The 20,677-nt window shown below is 60.9% G+C and overlaps 5 protein-coding genes across 8 annotated transcripts in view; 2 read left to right on the forward strand and 3 right to left on the reverse strand.

Annotated features, from left to right (window-relative positions):
• The window catches only part of ZSWIM5 (zinc finger SWIM-type containing 5), a 93,011-nt gene extending 92,886 nt beyond the window's left edge, over nucleotides 1-125 (reverse strand). Inside the window, 1 exon segment of the mRNA XM_035537461.2 lies at nucleotides 78-125. Coding sequence (XP_035393354.1) covers nucleotides 78-125 — 48 coding nt within the window.
• Nucleotides 126-3,461: 3,336 nt separating this feature from the next.
• On the reverse strand, nucleotides 3,462-6,323 carry LOC118243562 (selenoprotein Pb-like). The gene is made up of 5 exons (XM_035537716.2): nucleotides 6,269-6,323; nucleotides 5,572-5,792; nucleotides 5,276-5,488; nucleotides 4,995-5,130; nucleotides 3,462-4,407 (listed from the first exon to the last, which is right to left on the reverse strand). The coding sequence occupies exons 2-5, from the start codon at nucleotides 5,772-5,774 to the stop codon at nucleotides 4,165-4,167; spliced, it is 795 nt and encodes a 264-aa protein (XP_035393609.1). The 5' UTR covers nucleotides 5,775-5,792; nucleotides 6,269-6,323; the 3' UTR covers nucleotides 3,462-4,164.
• An 845-nt stretch (nucleotides 6,324-7,168) lies between these two features.
• HPDL (4-hydroxyphenylpyruvate dioxygenase like) lies at nucleotides 7,169-9,514 on the forward strand. The gene is made up of 2 exons (XM_035537637.2): nucleotides 7,169-7,243; nucleotides 7,851-9,514. Exon 2 carries the CDS (start codon nucleotides 7,863-7,865, stop codon nucleotides 9,039-9,041), a length of 1,179 nt encoding a protein of 392 aa, XP_035393530.1. The 5' UTR covers nucleotides 7,169-7,243; nucleotides 7,851-7,862; the 3' UTR covers nucleotides 9,042-9,514.
• Nucleotides 9,515-9,895: 381 nt separating this feature from the next.
• MUTYH (mutY DNA glycosylase) lies at nucleotides 9,896-14,737 on the reverse strand. 3 transcript variants are annotated; one of them, XM_035537349.2, is made up of 16 exons: nucleotides 14,598-14,737; nucleotides 14,261-14,382; nucleotides 13,537-13,576; nucleotides 13,105-13,178; nucleotides 12,934-12,975; nucleotides 12,775-12,846; nucleotides 12,500-12,613; nucleotides 12,234-12,331; nucleotides 11,841-11,985; nucleotides 11,697-11,772; nucleotides 11,437-11,622; nucleotides 11,139-11,284; nucleotides 10,780-10,932; nucleotides 10,584-10,634; nucleotides 10,262-10,408; nucleotides 9,896-10,171 (listed from the first exon to the last, which is right to left on the reverse strand). In XM_035537349.2, the coding sequence occupies exons 1-15, from the start codon at nucleotides 14,707-14,709 to the stop codon at nucleotides 10,304-10,306; spliced, it is 1,536 nt and encodes a 511-aa protein (XP_035393242.1). In that variant the 5' UTR covers nucleotides 14,710-14,737; the 3' UTR covers nucleotides 9,896-10,171; nucleotides 10,262-10,303. The 3 variants fall into 3 exon arrangements, with proteins under 3 accessions (XP_035393242.1, XP_050568142.1, XP_050568143.1); XM_050712185.1 differs by having other exon boundaries at nucleotides 14,261-14,385; XM_050712186.1 differs by having other exon boundaries at nucleotides 9,896-10,194; nucleotides 14,261-14,385.
• A 241-nt stretch (nucleotides 14,738-14,978) lies between these two features.
• Nucleotides 14,979-20,513, forward strand: TOE1 (target of EGR1, exonuclease). 2 transcript variants are annotated; one of them, XM_035537354.1, is made up of 7 exons: nucleotides 14,979-15,334; nucleotides 15,411-15,451; nucleotides 15,938-16,034; nucleotides 16,179-16,337; nucleotides 16,712-16,971; nucleotides 18,367-18,538; nucleotides 19,577-20,513. In XM_035537354.1, exons 1-7 carry the CDS (start codon nucleotides 15,200-15,202, stop codon nucleotides 20,366-20,368), a joined length of 1,656 nt encoding a protein of 551 aa, XP_035393247.1. In that variant the 5' UTR covers nucleotides 14,979-15,199; the 3' UTR covers nucleotides 20,369-20,513. The 2 variants fall into 2 exon arrangements, with proteins under 2 accessions (XP_035393247.1, XP_035393246.1); XM_035537353.1 differs by having other exon boundaries at nucleotides 15,187-15,334; nucleotides 15,938-16,337.
• Nucleotides 20,514-20,677: the final 164 nt, after the last annotated feature.

Below are 20,677 nucleotides of genomic sequence, written 5' to 3' on the forward strand. Positions count from 1 at the left end.
GCGGATCTGATGCCCAGGGAGGGGCAGAGACCTTCGCTTCACAAAATAATTGGCCTTACAAGCGAGGGGAGCAATACCTTGGTGTGGCTGCCCATGGGGTTGAGCCCTATTTTTAGATTCTCCATTGCCTAGCAAGGTCTCCAGCGAAGTATAAGCTGGAGCTGGAGCCTTCTGCCATCAAACTGTTTGAATCCCCCGTGGATTCTCCACAGACTCATTAGCGTTGGGTTATTGCTATGCTCCTCTTTCAGCAGGGACTCTAATAAAGCCGGTTTTCACAACCCAGCCACCTATTTTATGAAACTTTCTAGCACCGACAACCTCAGGGACCTCCTTTAGATGTGAGTGCAGTTGTCCCTGCAGTCGAAAGAGAAGTGCAAGGACTGAAAGGTCCCTCTCCTCTCCCCACACACGGGCCAGTCTCAGATCAGGTGCGGGATGGCTGCTCTCACACTCGTTTAGGCACAGAAATGACTCCGCTCACCCGTGTGGCTCTGTTCCTGCAGCCCTCAGCTCCCCCCATACCCCAGCAGGGAGCTCTGGCTCTTGGGGAGCTGTTTCTCCCTCTCCACGCCCCAACGTTACACAGTTCCCATAAGATCAGCAAAGTGCTGAGCCTCTGTCTTACCATGGAGGATTCTGTACCTTTCCAACAAATGCATTTACTGCGCTGGCCAGCAATTAAGTGCGTGAGAGGCACTGGGCGAAGACCCTCTGCTTCCAGGAGACATGCTCGCCTCCCGCAGCAGGTTCTAAAAGCACTGAGTGCTCCAAAAAGTTACTCAGCCCCACGCAGCCACCGGCCCCAACCCTGCCAAGCTCAGCACAAAGCAGCCCCCACACACTGCCCCCCTCTCCATGGCTGAAGCTCCCTCCCGTTGATTAGAAATGCTAAAATAACTGAGAAATTATTTTGTGTCTACATGAGCACGAATAAATGAACATGATGCAGGGATGCAGCAGGCAGGGACCAGCACCCCATCCTGGTCACAGCTGTTTTTCCAGGGTCCCCCATCTCTCCCCATGCAGAAAGCAGGAGATAGGTTACACGAGAACCCATTTGCTCTGCTCCAGCCTTTTAACCTCTGCAACCACTTTGCAAATGGTAATTAAAATGTAGATAACTCTGGGTGAGCACAGAAGGGAAAAATTAAATGGGTGAGGAACAACACACTGAACAAACTTCACTTTTTCAAGATGAGAAGAAAAAGACCCTTAAAGGAGAGAAGATCTGTACAAATTCCGCAAGCTAGCAGACAATGCAGAAGAGGCTGATTGCTGGCCAAATTCAGACTTGAAGAGAAGCCCCAAAATGCTAATGATGGGGTGCAATTAACCAGGGAACAATTCTCCCAGGTGTGGCGGAGCACATCCTGCATGAAAGTTGGGGCATGACACCTGTGCACCGACTGCTGCCTCCTGCAATGGGTGCATTGCCTGATGGGCTGGGTGGCTGCATCCTGCACGCTAGTTGGCTGGGTGGCTAAGGACAAAAATAATAAAGTCATGTAATTGTGTGATTTTCATCCAACAGCAGAAGCAACCCACCCCAGCTCAGTGCTGCCAACCCATGTATGTTGGACCTCACGCGTGGCTGGCAGGGTATGTCTGGGATGGGTTTTCTGTACGGCAGCAAGCAGCCAGGGGAGAAACTTGGAGGCCTTTGGAGGGTGGAGAGAGGCTATGGGGGAAACAGCAGGTCTGCTGGATGCACCTTTGTCCAAAAGCCAGAGCGGTGCCTCCACATTTTGGGGTGGCTCTGCTGTCCCTCTGCCAGCAGACAAGGGACAGGGCATGCTGAGCTACTGGACTGTGAAACCCCAGCACTGGGCTCCATCCTGCTGGTGGCTTCAAGCCCAGACAGGACCCATGCTGTGCTGCTAGGGGCAGACACAGGGGGCCATGTCTGACACATCCTCAGCTCCATCTTCATCAGTCCCCAGCACCATTGGAGTTGCAGGGGACATGGGTCACCAGGTCCAGCTTCTCTCTGCGGCTGTTTCTCTGCTCTGTCCCAAATCCTCGGGCAACACCACAATGAAACAAGCCCGGACACACCAAGGACGTCAGCAAGTTGGCCAAAGCCGGGGCAAGCTCCATCCCTCATTCCCCAGCTCCCAACCCACGATGGAGGCATGCAGATGCCATCCCCGCACAGCAGCAGCAGCCCCAGCCCGTAGAGGCAAGCGGGGCCCGGCCGGGCTGGACTTTGGGGGTCAGAAACGCGTCGGCCTGCATTTATTTTCCCTAACAACAGCGATCTCTCTGTGTATTTTCGCTCTGTTTTCCTAGGCTCAGCTGCCTCCTCAATGAAATGTTTCCAAAGCAGCCCGGCTTGGCGGCACGCCAGCCCTGGCTGCCAGATGAATGGGCGGAGGAGGAGGGACCCATTCCTCTTCTTGACACGGCATCGCTGCACAAGAGGCCTCTGTTGACATTAGGACTGGCTGTTCCCCCCTCTCCCAAGAGGATCTGCCCATCCCAGGCAGGAGCAGCACACAGGGCCAAGGCAGCAGGCTGACCAGTCGCGGACACCAAGGGACCACGGCCCATCCCTCAATGACAAAAATACATGGAGCAGCATCGGTGTCACCCTGGTCGTTCCTCAGACACGCAGGACGTCACCCAAGCAGTGGCACAGAGCTGCTGCCCTGTCCCCAGGCCGAAGTGTGTCGATAGTGAGAGCTTTGCTGCTGCCTTGCTGCCCGGGATGCTCGTGGTGGGGAGAGGGCTCTGCCTCATCTCGTGGAAAAGAGGCCAAGCAGGCATCGATAAGATGAATTAGTTGTCTCAGCAGCACCGGCAAAATGAGCGAGAGGAGTGGAGCCCGTGAGGCCCGGCCTGCTTTGTTTCAATTACAGCAGCTGCCAGAAGAAAAAGATAACCTTGATATTGATGGCAGGAGCAGCAGACAGAGGTGCCCTTGTGGGCTGCTTGGGAGCAGGTAGAGGAGGAAGGGGGAGGACGAGGAGGAAAAAGGGAGGGGGAGACACAGAGCCAGGGAGCAGGGACCCCACAGATGGACTGATCCTGACCCACCTGCCCCCAATACACCTCTTGTCCACCCCAGCTCTTGCTCCATGGAGCCATGTAAGCAGAAAAACCACCCCTTCGCTCCTCAGTCAGGCTGCGGGGCCTGGAGGGGAGATGGAGAGCTGGAGGGGGGGCATTGGGCAGGGCTCTGTGTTTAATGCCCTGCCCTGGGGGGACTAAGCACTGGGCTCCCACCCTGCTGCCCCAGGGCAGGAGGTAGTCAGAAGGGTTGGGGAGATGGGGCTCTCCTGTCTTCAGCCCCTTTACCTCACCTTGTCAGCAAAGGGGAACGCAAATCTCCACCAGCCGCTGCTTTATGAGGCCCAAATTCCCTTCCTGTCCTGGAAGAAAGCCTTGGGGCCACCCCAGCACTGGGCAAGACCCCCCACCCTTTTGGGGCACCCCCAGAGACCAGACCGGACAGGGTTCGCTTCACAGAGGCTTTATTCACAACCTGGATGTCCCCATCCCCGCTTCTCCCCCAGGACCCTCAGCCCCGTCCTCCCAGGGCTGTGGACCCTGGTCGCAGCCCCTCGGTTTCTGAGAGGGGACAAGGCCACCATCTTGCGGCCACCCACCACCACTGCACATACCCGTGTGCAAGGCCCGGAGGGTCCCCAGGGTGCGACAGCGATGGCGGTACGGGGTTTGGGCCACGGGGAGCCACCCAGCAGCGCCCACTCCTAGTGTCCCCCTCCTTTGGGCTCACCCCGTCCCTCCACGGGCACCCATGGGTGCCAGGTCGGGCAGGCAGCACCCAGCTCTGGTCCCTCCAGCCCTGCCCTGCTGCTCCGTGCAGTGTCGGCCCGCGGTGACTGGGGACGTCCCGGTTTGCACCACGGGCTTCATTGAGCACGGAGAGGCAGGTGGCAGAGGAAGGGTCAGAACTGAGTCCCGTGGCCAAAAGCGCAGCACCTTTGGGTGTCAGAGGGGGATTTTCATCCCTGGTCACAGGGTGGAAGCGTGACCCACGGGGGGGGATGCTGGAGGGGGCTGTCACACCAGCGCTGCTGGTGACCAGTGGCCTGAAGTGAGTCCTTTAACACCTCTGGGAAGCGAGCTAGCACGCTGTGCACTCTACTGGGTTCTGCGAGGCTGCCAAGCCTGGCTTAGGGATCTGCCCAGCCTGGCTTAGGGATCGCGTCCCTCCTGCTTCTGCCCCTTGGGATGGGGCTGGCCATGATCTCCATGGTGGTGGTGAGCATGGGCAGCAGGCCTGTGGTCCCCGCTGGGGTCTGGGGCTCTCTTGCTGCTGCCTGCGTGGTGGTGAGGATGGAGGGGTTTGTGCTGGTGGTGGATGGGGGCCTCTGACTCCTTCTCCTCCTGTTCAGGAAGCGGGCTTGGGGTTGCAGGGACCTCCATGGTACTGTTAGCCTGGGGAAAATAACACAAGGGCTGGTGTGTTATGGGAATGCGCGCACAGCCCCGCAGCAAGCCTGCAAGCATACCTGAGAGATGGTGTGAAAGCAGAACAGCACCCACCCCGCAGAAATGGGCATGGGATAGATCCATGGCTCTCTAGCCAGGACCCAGGGCAGGCAGGGGAGACTGGAGCCCACGGGGAACAAATCTCTTTACATACATCCCTTGGTTCAAGCTGGCTGTGCTCAAGGGAGTTCCTGAGCCAGAAAAGGGCCTTTGCATTCAATGTTTCTGGGTGGATTTTTCCTCTAGGAAGGGACTGATCACCTGCTGAGCCCAAAGCTATGTGCTTTGCTTTGCTGCGAGCATGCCACCTCTGCATCCAGTGCCTGCCCCTTTCTATTTTCAGGCCAATAGCGCGTGTTAGCTCTTCCAGGCCAGCTGTTACAGACCTCTGCCACAACCCCACGAGCCCCCTCCTCACCACGCAGTGCCCTTCTGCACCTCTCCAGCTTTCAGCCCCCACCAGCCCGCTGCTCCCTGCAGCAACCTTTCCTCCCAGCTGGCGATGAAGACCTGTGGCACCCACGGCTCCGTACCTCGTGGGTGCTGTTGGGGTAGAGGGAGCAGTTGCCGCAGAAGTCCTTGCTGTGGGTGAAGCGGATGGCCGACTCGACATAGGGGAAGTGCAGGAAGCTGTAGGGCAGCTGGATGTGGAAAGCCAGGCGGCCACAGCTGCGGGGCAGAGCAGAGGACGAGCTATGGGGGCTGCACAGGAGGGAGACCCAGGGACGGGCAGGGGCGGTGAACCCAACCCCACAAGGCCTCCTTCCTGCAGGGGAGCCGTCCTGACGCCCAGCCAGAGGATAGGGGGGCTCACCGGTCGTAGACGAGGAAGTCGTCCTTGTCCCCCCCCAGCAGCTGCCAGACATCGGGCTCCTGCGGCTGCTGCTGGAAGACGGGGACACCCGGGGGGGCCTGGCGCTGCAGCTCCCCGAACATGGCGCGGGAGAGCGGCGCCTGCTCGTTGACGATCATGTAGCGGACGTCGGCCATGCCCTGCCGCGACAGCCTCTCCCGCAGGCCCCCGAGGCTGCGGGGAAGGAGGAGCTGAGGGGAGGCCGCCACGACGCGGCCCGAAATGGCGGGGCTGGCAGGGGGGGAAGCGGGCCTCACCTGTGGGCCTGCCGCAGGCAGAAGTGTCAGCTGGCCTTGAGCAGGGCCACCACCGTCACCTGCCCCACTGCCTCCGCCATGGGGCTGGAGCCATTGATCTGCCATGCCGGGGCCTCCCGGCAGAGCCGGCTGCCGTTGGTCACTCCTTCGGAGGCCAAGGCCAGCCCCAGCCAGGAGGCCAGGGCCAGCAGCAGCAGCCCCATGCCGGCGCTGGCGGGGAGCTGGGGGGGGACAGGGTGTCAGTGCCCCCACGCCAGGGCTGTGCCTGCACGTGGGGACTGCCCCGCTTCCCCCAGAGACCTCCTCTGCCTTGCTGACCCTAAAAGCCAAGCCCGGGGCTGGTTTGGGGAGCCAGGCAGCCCCCTCACCCCGGCCGCAGGGACGGGGACGGTTTAACCTTCAGGCCTCCTTGAAGGTTCTTGGCACCCCACCAAGGGCAGGGGGGTTACACAGACCATTTAACCCCCCTTGCCCCCCAGTATCTGCCCTACTCGCCCTTCCTCCCGCAGCCCCCTAGCCCTGCCCTCACCACATTGTGTGCCCTGTCCCACCACGGTCCAGCATGTATTATGGGCAGGGGGAGGATGTGGGGCTGGGAAGACAGCCTGGAGAAGGGGTGGGGGGACATGGGGTCCTGATGGGAGTGATGTCCCTAATCCCCAGCCCTCTCCCCCCCCCAGGAACAAGCCCTCAATACCGCACTCGTCCTCGCTGCTGTCCTTTGGCCAGACCTCAGCTCCCAGCTCTCGGCAGTGCCCAGCTGGCCCCTGCCTCCCTTTTATCTCCTGACCACTCTCTCCGCCCAGGAGGGAGGAGAAGCGCCCGGCTGCAGCAGGGGGGATGCTCCCTGGCCCCCGCCGCCTGCCTGAGGACAGCAACAAGGCCCGCTCTGTCCCCACCAGGCCCTGCTGCCGCAGCTGAGCCCCAGCCGTGCCAGGGCAAAGCGGTGCCTGGTGCTCAGCTCACACAGCGGTTGCCGCAGCAAAAAGCCAGGCACGCGGCTCCAAAACCCCTGCCATGCCAAACGGGGCTGGGTGGCACTGCCAAGGACACCGCTCGCCCTGCCGGCACCACGGGGGCCCCAAAAAGCCTGCCCTGCATCCTGGGGTGTCAGGGCTCCTCACCTTGCTTTGGGGGGCCACCCTGTCGGGCTGTGGCCACTCTCGTGTCGCATATTGACCATCAAGCTGTGTAGGGCCACCGGGGTCCCCCAGTGTAGCAGCCCCACGCACCTCCTGCCCAGGGGTGTACGGAGCCGGAGCGTCCCCCGCCCTAAAAAAACCCACACCGCATTGCTCGCCGCCTCGGCCCCACACTGACATCTCCGCAAATATTTGAGCAGTTTATCGTCCGGGGGATCTGTACAAAAACACGATAAGCCAGGGAAGGGCAGCAGACATAAACACAGCTGGGGCAGCGCCGCGCGGACATCGGGACGTGGGGAACGGGCTTGGGAGGGACGGGGCGGGGGCGGGGGGGGGGGCAACCCCGGGACAAAATGGGGGGGCTGGGGGGTAGGGGCTGTCAGCAGCGACCTGGTGCCGAGGGGACAGGGCATGGCAGGGAAGCAGCGGAACGGGGACAGCCCCGGCGGGGAAGGAGGGCCCGGCTCCCCGCGCCGCCCCGGGGCGGGCCCGGCCGCTGCCCCGGCGTCCCCTTCGCTCGGAGCCCGGTGAGGCGGCGGCGTGCGCGGGGAGAGCCGGGGCTGGCCCCGGGGAGGGCTTGGGGGGGGGGTGGTTAAAGGGGGCTCAGCCCGGGGTTGGGGGCTCCCCATGTCAGCCCCTGTGGGGAATCGGGGTGGGGGATCTCTGGGCGAAACCCCCTTATTTTTTGGGGGGGGGAGGAATATGCGCGCGGGTCTCCCCAGCGCACCGGACAGCCCCCGAGGTTAGGAGCGGGGTGCTCCTGCTGTGTGCCGCTGTGGGGGCACATCTTCCGTCCCCTACCCCCACCCCCCCAGTCTCACAGGCTGCTCTCCGCAGCGCCCCATGCCTGCCACCCACCGTGACTTTAGGGCAAGGTCACTGCCCCGCGCCTGGAGCAGGAGCCTTTTAGATGGAGCCTGCCCCGTCCCCTGTGTCCCTGCCATCTGCCCACTGCATTTCCAGCTGCTGGTACAGGATGTCCCCCCAAAACCCCCCAGCCTCCCTGCGACACCCCTGAGGGACACACGGCTGCAGAGGGATGCACGCAAGTGCACTTGGGCTCTGTGCACGGTGGGGGAACAGCTCCTTCCCGCAGCTGGTGAGCCCCCGCTAACCCCCGCCATCCTCCCGCAGCATGCCCAGGCCATGGCGGCCTCGCTGAGCCGCCCGTGCTTCATCTCCCTCCACGTGCCCTACAGGCAGGGCTGGGCCCAGGACCTGGCCGCCTCCTTTCGCTTCCAGCCCGTGGCCGTGCGGGAGACGCCGCGGGTGAGGCAGCTGGCACTGCGCCGGGGAGCCGCCGTCTTCCTCCTCAACCAGCATCTGGTACCATCCGGGTCCTCCTCTCGAGATTTCCTTTACGATGTGGACCCCCAGCCCGCTTTGGGCACGGCCTCCAATGTCTGCTTCGAGGTGGAGGACGTGCCAAGGCTCTGCGAGCAGCTGCGGGGCCGGGGCTGCTCCGTGCCTGTGCCCCCCACCGAGGTGAGCGATGACGGTGGCTCTGTCACCTACGGGGTGGTGAGGTCCGTGGTGGGCAACATCAGCCATACCCTGCTGGACCGATCCCGCTACCGGGGACCCTTCCTGCCCGGCTTCCAGCCCATGCGGGGAGCACCCCGCGAGGCGGGGGACAGGGTGGAGATCACTAATTTCGACCACATCACCTACGTCTGCCCGCGGGGCGGCGCGCGGGCGGCTCTGGACTGGTACCAGCGCTGCTTCGGCTTCCAGCGCTTCCTGCTGAGCCCGCAGGAGAGACTGGCCGAGGGCTACGTGCTGGGCGGGCAGGGGGTCGGCATGCTCCTTCTCGCCCTGCAGAGCGCCCAGGGCTCCTCAACCCCCAGCTGCAAGCTTGTCCTCGCCGAGTCCCTCTCCGAGGACAGCCCGAACCAAGTCGACACCTTCCTAGCGCAGCACGGCGGGGCCGGGATCCAGCACGTCGGCCTCCACACGCCAGATATTGTTTCCGCCACCAGGGCCCTGCGGCAGGCTGGCGCGCGGTTCTTCACACCCCCTGCCACCTATTACAGCCAGGTGGGCAAGGAGGAAGAGATCCGAGGGGCCGGGCAAGACCCCTGCACGCTGGCAGAGCTGGGCATCCTGCTGGACACCACGGTGCCTGGGGAGAATGAGAGGCCGGGCGCTGATGCCACAGAGAGCCCTTCCCGGAATTACTTGATGCAGATCTTCACCCATCCCATCTTCTCTGAGGAAACCTTCTTCCTGGAGCTCATTGACCGGCGGGGAGCCCCTGGCTTTGGGGAAGGCAATATTCGGGCGCTGTGGAAAGCTGTGCAGGTCTATATGGACCAGCGACAGTAGCGCCAGCCCTCCTCCAGCAGCTCCCCTTCTCTCCGTCCCAGCTCTGGGCCAATACGCCGCTGTAGGGCTTCCAGCGGGCACCTGGCACAGCCCAGGTTGGCAGGGACAAAGGGAGGTCTCCAGCACAACCCCGAGCCAACACCACCAGTGCAGCAGCAGGTTGCTTGGGGCCAGGTCCAGTGGGGCTCTGAGCACTCCCCGGGAAGGAGGTTTCCTCCCACTCCTTGGGCTCCCACTGATTTATCAGCCTTACATTAATAGCATTCTGCCTTAATTTCATGTGAATCTAATGAGACCTGTGCCTGCAGCACGGCTGTGAGCACTGCTGGCACAACAACCCCATGTGGGGGGATGAGGAGAGCGCTACGGACACTGCAGCTCACCACCACTTACCACCCAGAGCATCGCCAGCCCCCAAATAGGGAAAGTGACTGCCTCTTTGTCACCTAAATTAAAGAGTTAACCTGAGAGATCATCCTAACTTTTTCTTCTCCTATTTAAGACTTGCTCAGTGCCAGGTGAGGATGAAAGGGCCCTTCCCAGTGCCCAAAGGAGTCTGTCCCCAGTCCTGTGGTCTCTTAGGATGAGGCCACCTGCCCCTCTCATACATCCCCCAGGACCCAAGGGGTGTCCTGCTGCGGGAGGGCTGACAGCTGCCCTCCCAGGGGAGGTGCTCTGGGTGCCTTATCTGGGAGTGGAGGGGCTGGTGGCACCCAGGGGCATGGGTGCAATAGCCAGGACACCGCTCTCTCGCAGCCCAGACACGGGTCCTGCCAGCCACCTGCATATTCAACCACCAGCAGCCTCAGCACAGCAGAGCCACACTGCAGCAGAGGCAGAAAATCACTTAAAAATTTAAAAACACCACCTTTGGAGATTTATTAGAAAGGCCGTGGCTTAGATTCAGTAAAAACAAGTATGAAAAGGGCTACGGGAGGCATGAGGGTACAGCAGCATCCCCAGTCGCTGGCTGGTGGCCGAGTTGCAGATGTGTGCCAGGGCGTGTGGGCAGCTGCGGCCACATCTGGAGGGCTTCAGCTGAGCAGGGAAGGCGAGCCCAGCTCCGGGTCACATCCAGCACCACGCTGGTCCCCTTGTGAAGGCAGGGTGACGTGCTGGTGGCCGTAGGGCTGGAAGGAAGCACAGGAGACCACTACAGGGCCACGGTGGGACCCACAGCAGCGTGGAGGCTGCTACCCTACACCCCACTGCAGACTCACCACGGTGTGGGTGCCTGGTGGTCCCAGCTGTCGCAGAGGGCATCACGGCGGGTTCGGAGCCCGGAGGAAGGTGCGGAGGGAGAGCTGTGTCCCAGGGCGGGTGCTGCCCGCTGCCCCTGGCTTCGCCCCCCGCTTCCGCTTGGAGCCCTGTGGGAGAGGTGCTGGGGCTGAGCCAAACCCCAGGGACCCCCAGGGGACCCCTCTGGGGTAAGTGGCAGGGAATAAGGGGGGGGGATCCTGATGTCGGGGGCCTCCAGGGACAAAGCCAGCCAGGCAAATCCCCCCTGCCCACAGCAGCACAGGATGGCTCCTACACACCCACCTTGGCAGGGCCGCTCTCCTCCCCGTGCTGCCGCTCACACGCTCTCAGCACCTGAAAGGAGCACACGAGAGGCCAGAGCCGATCAGCACCCACGTCAACGAGCTGGGAAGTCCCTGCAGGGGTTAGTGGGGTACCAGAGGTGCTCTCAGGACCCCAGGAGATGGAGGGGAGGAAAGTCCCAGCTCTCCCCAAACACCTTCTTCATAGCCGTGGACACAGCCGAGGCACGGAATTCCTCCTGTGTGACCCAACGGGACGGGGAGGAGGCAAGGTCCAGGGTCACGTCCCCATCCAGGGACAGGGAGTAGACCACATAGGTCTGGTGGATGTGAGAGAAGACGTGGACAACCTGCAAGGGGATGGGAAGACACAACCTGGCAGCGTGCAGGCAGCAGGGGACGCACCACTTGCTCAGCTGCCCTACAAGCACACTGCCAGGGCCCTGAAGAGCCGGGCAGGGCTTGGGACAGGTGACAGCAGGGGACAGGAACCCTCCTCCCGTGCTACATGTCCCATGGCTGAGCATGTGGGGCTTGCCCCATACCCCACACTCACCTCCCCGATGAACCGCAAGCTCCCCGCTGCCACAGGCTGCCCTGTCCACGCCTGGAGGTGATCCACCAGCACCTCCCTCTGCTGCTCCTGCTGCAGACCTGGAGCCAGCGGGACGCTGGGGAACTCCCAGAGCCCGGCCAGGAGCCCTGTGGGGAGGGGACAAGAAGGACATCAGCCAGCAGGAGGTGCATCCAGGGGTGCTGAGCCTCTCACAGCCCAAGAGGCTCCTTTCCCTGCCTCAGCACTCCCAGGCTGCTCTGCCCAAGTGCCTTTGTCCCCCTCCCACCAGCCTGGGTACCCGAGCTGGGTCTCTGCACGATCAGGTACTCCAGGGCCCCGCGGCGGCCCCTGCGCTCCAGCACGCACGTGGCCGTTTGCTCCACCCGCGGCTGCTTCTTTGCTGCTTTGCGGGGGAAGTTGGTCACCCCCAGGCTGCTGTCCCACGGCTCTGCAGCTGGGGGGCACAAGGGACAGCCCCCGACACCTGCAAACACCAACACAAAGGTCGCCGTGGGGCCCAGACCCGGAGCCGCCACCAGGATCGACCCAGGAGCTTACCGCAGTCCTCGACATCAGGCACCACAGGGAGTTTTCCCAATAACTTCTGAGAGGCCAAGGCCAGCTCCTTCTCCACCTGCAGGGAGGGGACAGCTGGCAGCCCCCAGCAGGCTGCGAGGGGACAGGTTTTGGTGCCGTACCTACCCTGAGCCTCGCTCGGCAGTGCTGCTTCACGGGGCACTCCCCGCACAGCGGCGCCTTGGGCGTGCACACCGTTGCCCCCAGCTCCATCAGGGCTTGGTTAAAATCCCCCGGGCGGCTCCTGTCTACCAAGGCATTGGCCATGGCCCTGCGAGAAACAGCAGTGAGGGGCACGGGGCTCTGCGTGCAGGGGGCCCCCCAAAAACTGCAGGAGTTGCAGTTCCTGCCTACAAGGGAGGATGCTCCCATGTAGGCAGAGGCCACGCAGGTCCTTTCTCCCGAGCTTCCCAAGAGCTCCTGCACCCCTGGTGTCCCCCTGCTGCAGGCTGAGCTCCTGAAAAATCCTGCCCTCGGCCACCAAGAAGCACAACCACAAATCCCTCAGCGTTCCCCTACCAGAGGCGGTCGATGACGGGCGGGCTGCTGGAGTCAGCGCCGATGCAGCGCAGGCGGCAGAGGACGCGGATCACGTTCCCATCCACGACGCCGGTCGCCTGCAACCAGAGGCAGGGGTTACCACTTGCACCACAAAGCCACGGAGAGCCAGGAACAAAGCTCCGGGAGCCCCCAGCTCGCCAGGCCCAGCAGCAGGACCTGGCCAGGAGCGGAGCCGGGTGGCAGCGAGGGGAGACGTGTCCCCACCGGGCACTGACAGCTCTCACCTGCCCGTAGGAGATGGAAGCGATGGCTCCTGCCGTGTATCGGCCCACCCCTGGCAGAAGCTTCTGCAGGTCCTCGGCTGTCCTGGGCATTTGGCCGGCCAGCTCAGACACCACCTGGGAGACAGGGCAGCCAGGGGCAGTTGAGCAGAGTGCGCACACATGTCCCACGATAACAAGGGATCCCAGCCACATAGCCTTGTGCCAGCAGCTCACAGCCCCAGTGAGGCAAAGCAGACACGAGCCAGCACCCACCCAAATGCCCAACACCCCAGCACCTTCCTTGCTGCCTCCTGCAGGCGCTTTCCCCGTGAGTAGTAGCCGAGTCCTGCCCACAGCTCATTCACCTCCTGCCCCAAGAGACACAGAGCGGTGTTAGGTTGGGCACGGAAAGAGCCACGAGGGCAGGGAGAGAACCCGGCCCCGGCGCTGCTCACCTCCAGTGACGCCTCTGCCAGCGCCTGCAGCGTCGGCCACTTCTGCAGAGCAGGGGGAAGGTGACAAGTGAGGGACGAGCGCAGCCGTGCTCTGCCCCTGGGGGTCTGCCACAGGCAGAGGAGAGGGCCTCCAAGTCAGGGACCTGTGGGCACCCCGTGAGGAGCACTCGCCTGCATCCAGCGGTTGTAGTAGTCGATCACCGTAGCCACCTGCGTCTGCTGGAGCATGATCTCAGACACCCACACTGCCAGGAGCATGCAGGGGTCAGAGCAGAGGTGCCAACGCCACCTGCACCCCTCACAGCACGGGCTGCGGCCACCCTAGCACTAGTACCAGTTACAAGCACCGCAGCAGCATCCAGCCCACCAGGCCCCAGCCCACCAGGCCCCATCCCCACGTGCTGTCCCACAGGAGCTCCCTCAGGCCCAAGGCTGGCTCTCAGACTCCCCAGAGCCACGCGAGTGGGGCTTGGTGGCTCCTGTGGCCACGGCAGGGGCCCAAGCAGCTTGTTGTAAGGATGGGAGCTGAAGCCACAGACCTTCAGAAGGCCACGTTGTACATCCAGGTCAGTAATAACACAGGGTGCAGCCCCTGCTCCTTACCTGCATATGCCCGTCTGTTGACATCTGGCTCAGTTACAGCCTGAAAGGGGAAGAAAATGAGCGTAAGAAACAGGGACACAGCACCCCACCACGGGGGGGCCTGCATATGGAATAAAATCGCTTATGGTGTGTTTTGAATGCTATATAGGAGCCTAAAAAAATATTTCTTCCTAAGTGCCCAGAAGTTCTGACTTGAGGTTAACCAAGCAACGTCAGATTTAAACGTCACAGGAGAGCCTTGCAGCTCCCAGCACTACTCAGACAGACGCTGCTGTAAAGCTGACGCCCACCCCCAGCCCCCCGATCGCTGTCAAACCACCTTTTGCCAGGCCTAGCACAGAGCCGGTAAGAGCTGTAACAAAAGCACTTGGCAGGCTCAAAGCAACAGCAGAAAACCCTTTTGACTGCTGTAGGATACCAAAGGCAGGAGTAAAAACTGTTCAGAAGACAACTGGATCAAGTGAGAAGTGCTCAGGCTCAGAGACTAAGAAGCATGGTTCCTACCACCTTATGCCCCACGTTCCTGTTCACACTTAGGTACCTGACTACGGACTACCCATCCCAACCTACCGGGACCAGCTGGAGCACGACCCCATCTCCACCCCCCCCCCCCACCTTCATGCAGTTGAGGAAAGCATTGCCTCGACAAAGACACCGCAGTCAGCATCACTCCCTCGGGGCAAAGGGATGGGCTCCCCGCTACGGCAGCTCTGCCTGCCCTTACCAGCGCCCTCCAGGGCAGGTCCCGCTTGCACTCGTCGTACCAAGCCAGCAGGCTGCCCCGCAGCGCCTCCACCTCAGCGGGGTCCCCAAAAAGATGCAGCGCGGCTGGCGGAGCAGGGCGCCCTGCTGGGAGAGCACCGCAGGATCAGGGCGCAGCAGGACCACGAGAAAAGACCGGGGGATGCGTGTGCGTGTGCCGGCACGGCACCCCCGGGACCCCCACACAAACCACCGCGGGGCGCAGCCACACCGAGCCCCGGAGGGGACAGCGGGCACAAACCGCGCTGCCCGCCCCCAGCCACCCCCGGCTCCCCGCAGCCTCCCCGCCGTGCGGGCACCTCCGCGGGCCGCTGAGCCCTTGCTGCCCTCCCGGGCCGCGGGGGCCGCCCCCCTGCCGCCGCCACCGCCCCTCCGGAGCCCCCGGGCGGCCGCGGCCCGCAGCGGGCCCATGGCGGGGCCGGGGGGCTCCACGTGCGTTTTTCCCGGGAAAACACCCCCCCGGCCCCGCCCCCGCGCGGGGACGAATCAGAGCCCTGCCTTCCCCGCCACAGCCAATCGCAGCCGGGCGCGGGGGAGCGGCTTCGCGCCCTCCCGTCCACAGGAGGCTGCGGGGAGGGGGCGTGGCCTCATGGCGCGGCGGAGCCAATCAGAGCGGGGAGCGGGAGGAGGGGGGAGGTTATCCCCGCCCCTTCTCCCACGGGTCCTAGAGGCCGCACCACAAGGCCCTGCGGGGCTGCCCGAGCTAAACGCCTGTCAGTTCAAAAACCAAATTTAAGGCAAAATTCGGCTTTGGAAAGCGGAGAAAAAAAAAAGAAGGCGTTAGAAGGAAAGAGAATATATTAAAGGGCTCCCAGCACGGGGCGCGGCGCAGAGCGAGGCGAGCGGCGGGAGCGGGCAGCGCCGGGACAGCCTCAACGGGCCAGGCCCCGGTGCGGCCGTGATGGCGGCGGCCATGCTGGGGGCGGCCATGTCGCGGCGGGTGCCGGTGGTGGACGTGCAGAGCGACAACTTCGCGGAGCTGTGGCCCTGCATGGTGCTGGCGCTGCGCTCCGCCACCTTCGTCGCCGTGGACACGGTGAGGGGAGGCGGCGGGAGGGCTCCGGTAGGGCTCCGGTGGGCGGCCGGGCCCCCTGACGGCTGTGTCCCCGCAGGAGCTGAGCGGCCTGGGCGCCAGGAAGGCGCTGCTGAGCCCGTGAGTGGGGCCGGGGGGGCACCGGGGGGGGGCTCCGGGGGTTACCGAGGGGCACCGGGAGGGTACTGAGGGGCTCTGGGGGGCACCGGGGAGGCTATGGAGGGCACCGGGGGGGGTCCTGGGGGGGGCTCGGGGGATACCGGGGGGGTACCGGGGAGGCTCTAGGGGGTACCGGAGGGCACCGGGGAGGCTCCGCAGGGTTCTGGGAGGGCACCGGGGGAGCACCGGGAGGGTACCGGGGGGGCTTGGGGGATAGCGGGAGGGCACCGGGGGGGGCTCCGGGAGAGTATTGGGAGAGCTTCGGGGGATCTCCGGGGGGTACCGGGAAGGTTCCGGGGGGGCTCCGGGGAGGTACTGGGGGGTTCCGGGGGTTGGCCCGGGCCCGGTTCCCTCCCCGCCCCCCTATGCGCCCCCCGGCCCGTCCCGGTGTCCCCCGGCGGGGTTTCGGGGCCCCGGGTCCCGGCAGCAGCCGCCCGCCGCCCGCAGGTGCATCGAGGAGCGGTACCGAGCCGTGTGCAGCGCCGCCCGGACGCGCTCCGTGCTCTCCCTGGGCATCGCCTGCTTCAGGCAGCTCCCCGACAAGGTAACGGGGCTGCCGCTGGGCACCGGGAGCGGGGCCGGGGCCCGGTGCTGTGCGCGGCCCCGCCGAGCCGCCCCCGGCTCCCGTGGGTGCGTGCGGGGCTCTGACCGCTGCCTTGTGCTCCCCCCCCCCCCCCGCCTTCCGCAGCCCGAGCACACGTACCTGTGCCAGGTGTACAACCTGACGCTGCTCTGCACGGAGGAGTACGTCGTGGAGCCGCAGTCGGTGCAGTTCCTGGTGCAGCACGGCTTCGACTTCAACAAGCAGTACTCGCAGGGCATCCCCTACCACAAGGGCAACGACAAGGTACGGAGCTGCTGCCGGGGGCGCACCCTCGCCCTCATCCTTTCTTGCTCTGCAGCTGACTCCCTTTCATACGCCTCAGCGTGCCCTGCTCCAGGTTTCTGGGGAGGTTTTGGTTCCCCAGGAGCCTCGTTCCCACGTCTGTTATGTGAAGATAGGCCCAAAAATGAACTTGAGTGTAGCGTATCCTTGTTACCTCTCTCCGATTTTATATCCAGTCTCACTTGTTGCAGCTGCTCTTTCAATTATTTGGGCATTTCTTTAGTCAGAGCAGGTCACGGCTGTAGGCACTACGCTGCTATGACAGGCCCTGAGGATTTCTGGTGTGAAAGCACGTCAGTGTGCTAAGGCTTGTCGACTAATCCCTCTCCTTTCAGGGCAATGAGAACCAGAGCCAGAGCGTTCGGACTTTCTTCCTGGAACTCATACGAGCGAAAAAGCCTCTCGTTCTCCATAACGGGCTGATTGACCTGGTCTTCCTGTACCAGTGCTTCTACGCTCACCTCCCAGACAACCTCGGCACTTTCACCGCTGACCTCTCGGAAATGTTTCCAGCAGGAATATACGACACCAAATATGCTTCGGAGTTTGAGACTCGCTTTGTGGCATCCTACTTGGAGTATGCTTTCAAGAAGTGGTGAGTGGCACACCAGTATTTAAAGCTTTGGGGTGAAAGGGGGGGTCAGCGCTCGGTTTATTTTTCCAGGCAAAGGATTTAAGTATTTGTTTTCCCACTGACTTAAGACTGCCCTTGTGTGCTTCCCATTTCTAGGATGGGTGCTGAGTGCGTACGGGTGCATCTTGTAATTCACTGTTTAGTGGGCAGCAGTGGAAAGAGGATTTCAGTCTTCTGCTGGCAGTAGTTTAAACCACGCTGACCTCATTTAATCTTATTTGACTGAAAACAAGTTGATTCACTGCGTGGCCCTGGTCCAGCATTGCCACAGGGATGCCAGCAGGGACACAGGCAGAACAGAGCAGATTCCCTATTAACTCAGCGAGGGAGCAGGGCTGTGCCTGCAGAGCCTTCTGTAACTCGGGTTACTTAGGGAGGACCCCCCTCACTATCTCCTGATGCTGACTAGCTCTGCCACAAGTCCTTCGTGTGAGACTCTCGCTTGCAGCCAGCTACAACTCCCATCACTTCCTTCCAAGCACAGGTTTGCTCTTGTTCCAAGGCTCTTGTCTTGCTTCCTGCCCTCAGCTCTGAGGATATCTTCCAGGTGAACAAGCTAGAAGCAGCAGCGTCTGTTCTGTCTGTCAGACTGGGCCCCGGTTCTGCACTCGCCGCACAATTTAACAAGGCCCTGGCAGTGGTACAGCCCCTTGAATCTGCTACACCAAAGTCACACCACGTGCAGAGCAGAAATGGCGTTTTAGTGGCTGTTTTGTATCAGGAAATGCTGTTTTGACAGGTCTGAAAATGTTCGAGATGGTTCTTCTCAAACATAAAAATACTTTTTTTTTTTTTTTTTTTCTGACAGGATGAAAACACTTTTAAAATGGGTCTCTTTAAAAATGTTTTAACCTGCAGATCTAGTTACCTCCAAAGCTTTTGGGCCTTTTAGCCAGCCGTTGGGACAAAATAGTTGTTTTTTCATGAGATGGAAAGCATTTCTCTGTTGTTGACATTGCCCAGGTTTGATGTGTCTGGGTGGTGGTTGCTAGGTACACTACAACTCCTTGGGCATTTCCTCTTTGTCCATTAACATCACCAGGACTAACACATCTTACTGCCCTTAATAGTTAAAACCAAGAGAGGCGTCCCCTTCTCCCATCGCTTCACCAAGGACACCGTTGTCCCTGCCTGCATTTAGGCATAAAGGGACACAGCATTAAAATCAGCGCAGAAGGGACGACTTACTAAATTTCTGTTCCCTGGACTGACTTTCTTTGCAGCAGGCTGTCAGACCAGAGCTAGAGCTCAAGAGCAAGAAACGAGAGGAGCTGAAAGTTGGTGCAGAGCAACGTGTTTGCACCAGCTCTGCTCTGGGGTATCTTTGAGTTATCTGCGTGCTCTTGTGTGTTCCAGCAAGCGAGAGAACTGCAAGCTGAGGGACTCCAGCAGCCAGCACCTCACCGTTGAGTTCTGCAACTACCCTGAGAACATGTCCCACTACATTGACTATCGCCACTGCTCTCTGGAAGAAGCAAGCCGCAGTGTGGGAGGGGCAAATAACGTGCCTGTCTGCGAGAAATTTTCGGTAGGTAACATGAATCCCTGCTTCCTACCTGGCTGTGTGGAAAAAGCCACACGTGGCCAGAGCAGGTGGTAGGAGGGCACCTGGGAGCTTCCACTGGTTTGCTTCACAATTCAGGGAAGATTTTCAGGCTTCGCGTGGCTTTGGAACTGAAAAGGCAACAGCATGCTCTGTTGTGAGGCAGTGAATTTCACAGGTCACATTAGAAGCCAAGGTTCAAAGAGATAATACAGCCCTAAATAAACGGATGGTGTGAGTTACAGTACCCGCTGCTGTCTTGGAAGGGCTGTAAGTTCTGAGTTTGGTTCATCTTCTGAGCGAGAAATGCCTCCTCTTCCCTCTCCCATATCCCAGTTAGATACAGAAAGTATTACCTGTCCGCAGCTTCTGGGACCGTAGCACGGTGTGACCCACAGCACCTCCAGTCCAAACGCCGTGACAGCAGTTAGCAAAAAGCCTGTCACAGCTGGTTTCAGATGCTTCAGGGGAAAAAGGAGCTCTTCCAGCTGACATTACTGTCACAGAACAGCATCAGTTGGGAAAACCTCTGGAATTTTCTTATTGAATCACCAACTCAGAGTTGCTCACAGCCTCTCAGAGTTGCAAGAGAGTTTGGTGAATTTTCAGCATGTTTAGGGACAGATTACAAAACCCTCCAGGCCCCTGTTCCAGTGCTTGATCATCAGAATTTCCCACTACTACTTCCTCAGCCCCATCTTGTCCATAACCTCTGCTTTAGGTAGCTGCTGCCAGCAATCAGGTACGTCCTGTCCCTTTAGCCTCATCTTTTCCAGGTGAGCAAACCCAAGGCCTTCCTTGGCCTCTCGTACATCGTGTGCTCCATCGTGACAGCTCCCTGCTGCGCTCAGTGCAGTCTGTCAATTCCTTTCCTGTGCCGTGGGGCTGTAACTGGACACGGTGCTCCAGGCACAGCCTCACGAGCCCTCGAGTAGAGTGGAAAATTACCTCTGCTCCGTGTTATGGTGATAGGCTGCTGTAACCAGGAGGCCAGTGGCTACAGACTTCTCTCTTTCTCCTTAGGCCTACGGCTGGTGTCCAAATGGGGTGAAGTGTCCCCAGTCGCATAACATCGACCTCATAATTGACGAGGACGACAAGCTTTCGGAGAAGCGGAAGAAACGCAAACACAAATGGAAGCGGCGGAAGAACACGGAAGAACCTGCAAAGGTGCTTGAACAGGAAAGCTTAGGGAAAGAAATGGAGATAGTTCAGAACGGGGAGGAGGGACCGCCGCGAAAGCAGAGCTGCTATGAAGCTGCTACAGAGGCGGCGGAGATGACACCCAATGATGATGACTGGCCACTGGAGGAGGAAAACGCCACTGCCATGGCACCAGAGGCCAGCTCAGACACCAGCACACATGCTAGATGGGAAGAGGATCTGGGGAGCACTGAAGAACCTGCTGACATGAGCCCTTCTGCCAAGGGAAACGCCTCTGACAGTGACCAAGTGGAAGGGAGGTCAGAGATCCCTTCAGGAGCAGCCTCAGCCAGTCCCCCAGACAGCCCCAAGACTGAAGCAGCATGTGCTGCAGGAAAGCAAAAGGAATCCCAGGAGCTCCCTTCGCAGGGGGGCATCCACCGAGCTGGTTTTGATGCCTTCATGACTGGCTACATCATGGCTTACGTCTGGATGCTCAAGAAAAGAAAAAGCACAGATGGTAGCGCAGAGCCGTGGTGTCCGGACTGTCATAATAAACTGTACCTGAGTGGGAAATCGGTGCCACTTCAAATAGTGAAGAGCTCCTTTTCTAAATCTTCCAAAGCTCACAGCCGGAAGATGAAGTTAGCCTGGGACAGCACACAGAGCTAGGGGACTCCTGGCTGAACTGGGCTTTTTTCCCCCCCTCAAGTGTTGAAGTTCTTTATTCTATCAAAAGTTGACTAGAAAGGGAGCAAATTTCTTATCAGTGGTTTTGTTTTAAACGTCTTGACTAATTAAATTGCTCCCAGTTGGAGTTCTCCCTGGTATTCCTTAGCAGCACAATGGGTGGTAAAGGCACAGGTAAGGTTGGAGGGATGAGAAGCGCGCTTCAGCTGCACCCAGGGCTGCAAGTGGCAGTAGTGATCTGCACTTAAAGCGGGTTTAAAAAGAAAAAAAAAAAGCCTAGGGTCGTCTTTC

The sequence above is a fragment of the Cygnus atratus genome, chromosome 8 (genome assembly GCF_013377495.2).
Source record: "Cygnus atratus isolate AKBS03 ecotype Queensland, Australia chromosome 8, CAtr_DNAZoo_HiC_assembly, whole genome shotgun sequence".
NCBI lineage: Eukaryota > Metazoa > Chordata > Aves > Anseriformes > Anatidae > Cygnus > Cygnus atratus.

Excerpts from the sequence above, each read along its gene's own strand:
- HPDL (XM_035537637.2), top strand. The coding sequence starts at position 7,863 with ATGGCGGCCTCGCTGAGCCGCCCGTGCTTCATCTCCCTCCACGTGCCC.
- MUTYH (XM_050712185.1), bottom strand. The coding sequence starts at position 14,709 with ATGGGCCCGCTGCGGGCCGCGGCCGCCCGGGGGCTCCGGAGGGGCGGT. Across the intron at positions 12,332-12,499 it reads CTTCCATCTCCTACGGGCAG|GCGACCGGCGTCGTGGATGG; the intron begins GTGAGAGCTGTC and ends CTCTGGTTGCAG. Across the intron at positions 10,409-10,583 it reads AGGAGAGCGGCCCTGCCAAG|GGCTCCAAGCGGAAGCGGGG; the intron begins GTGGGTGTGTAG and ends CCTCTCCCACAG.
- TOE1 (XM_035537353.1), top strand. The coding sequence starts at position 15,200 with ATGGCGGCGGCCATGCTGGGGGCGGCCATGTCGCGGCGGGTGCCGGTG. Across the intron at positions 15,452-15,937 it reads AGGAAGGCGCTGCTGAGCCC|GTGCATCGAGGAGCGGTACC; the intron begins GTGAGTGGGGCC and ends CGCCGCCCGCAG. Across the intron at positions 16,338-16,711 it reads ACCACAAGGGCAACGACAAG|GGCAATGAGAACCAGAGCCA; the intron begins GTACGGAGCTGC and ends CTCTCCTTTCAG.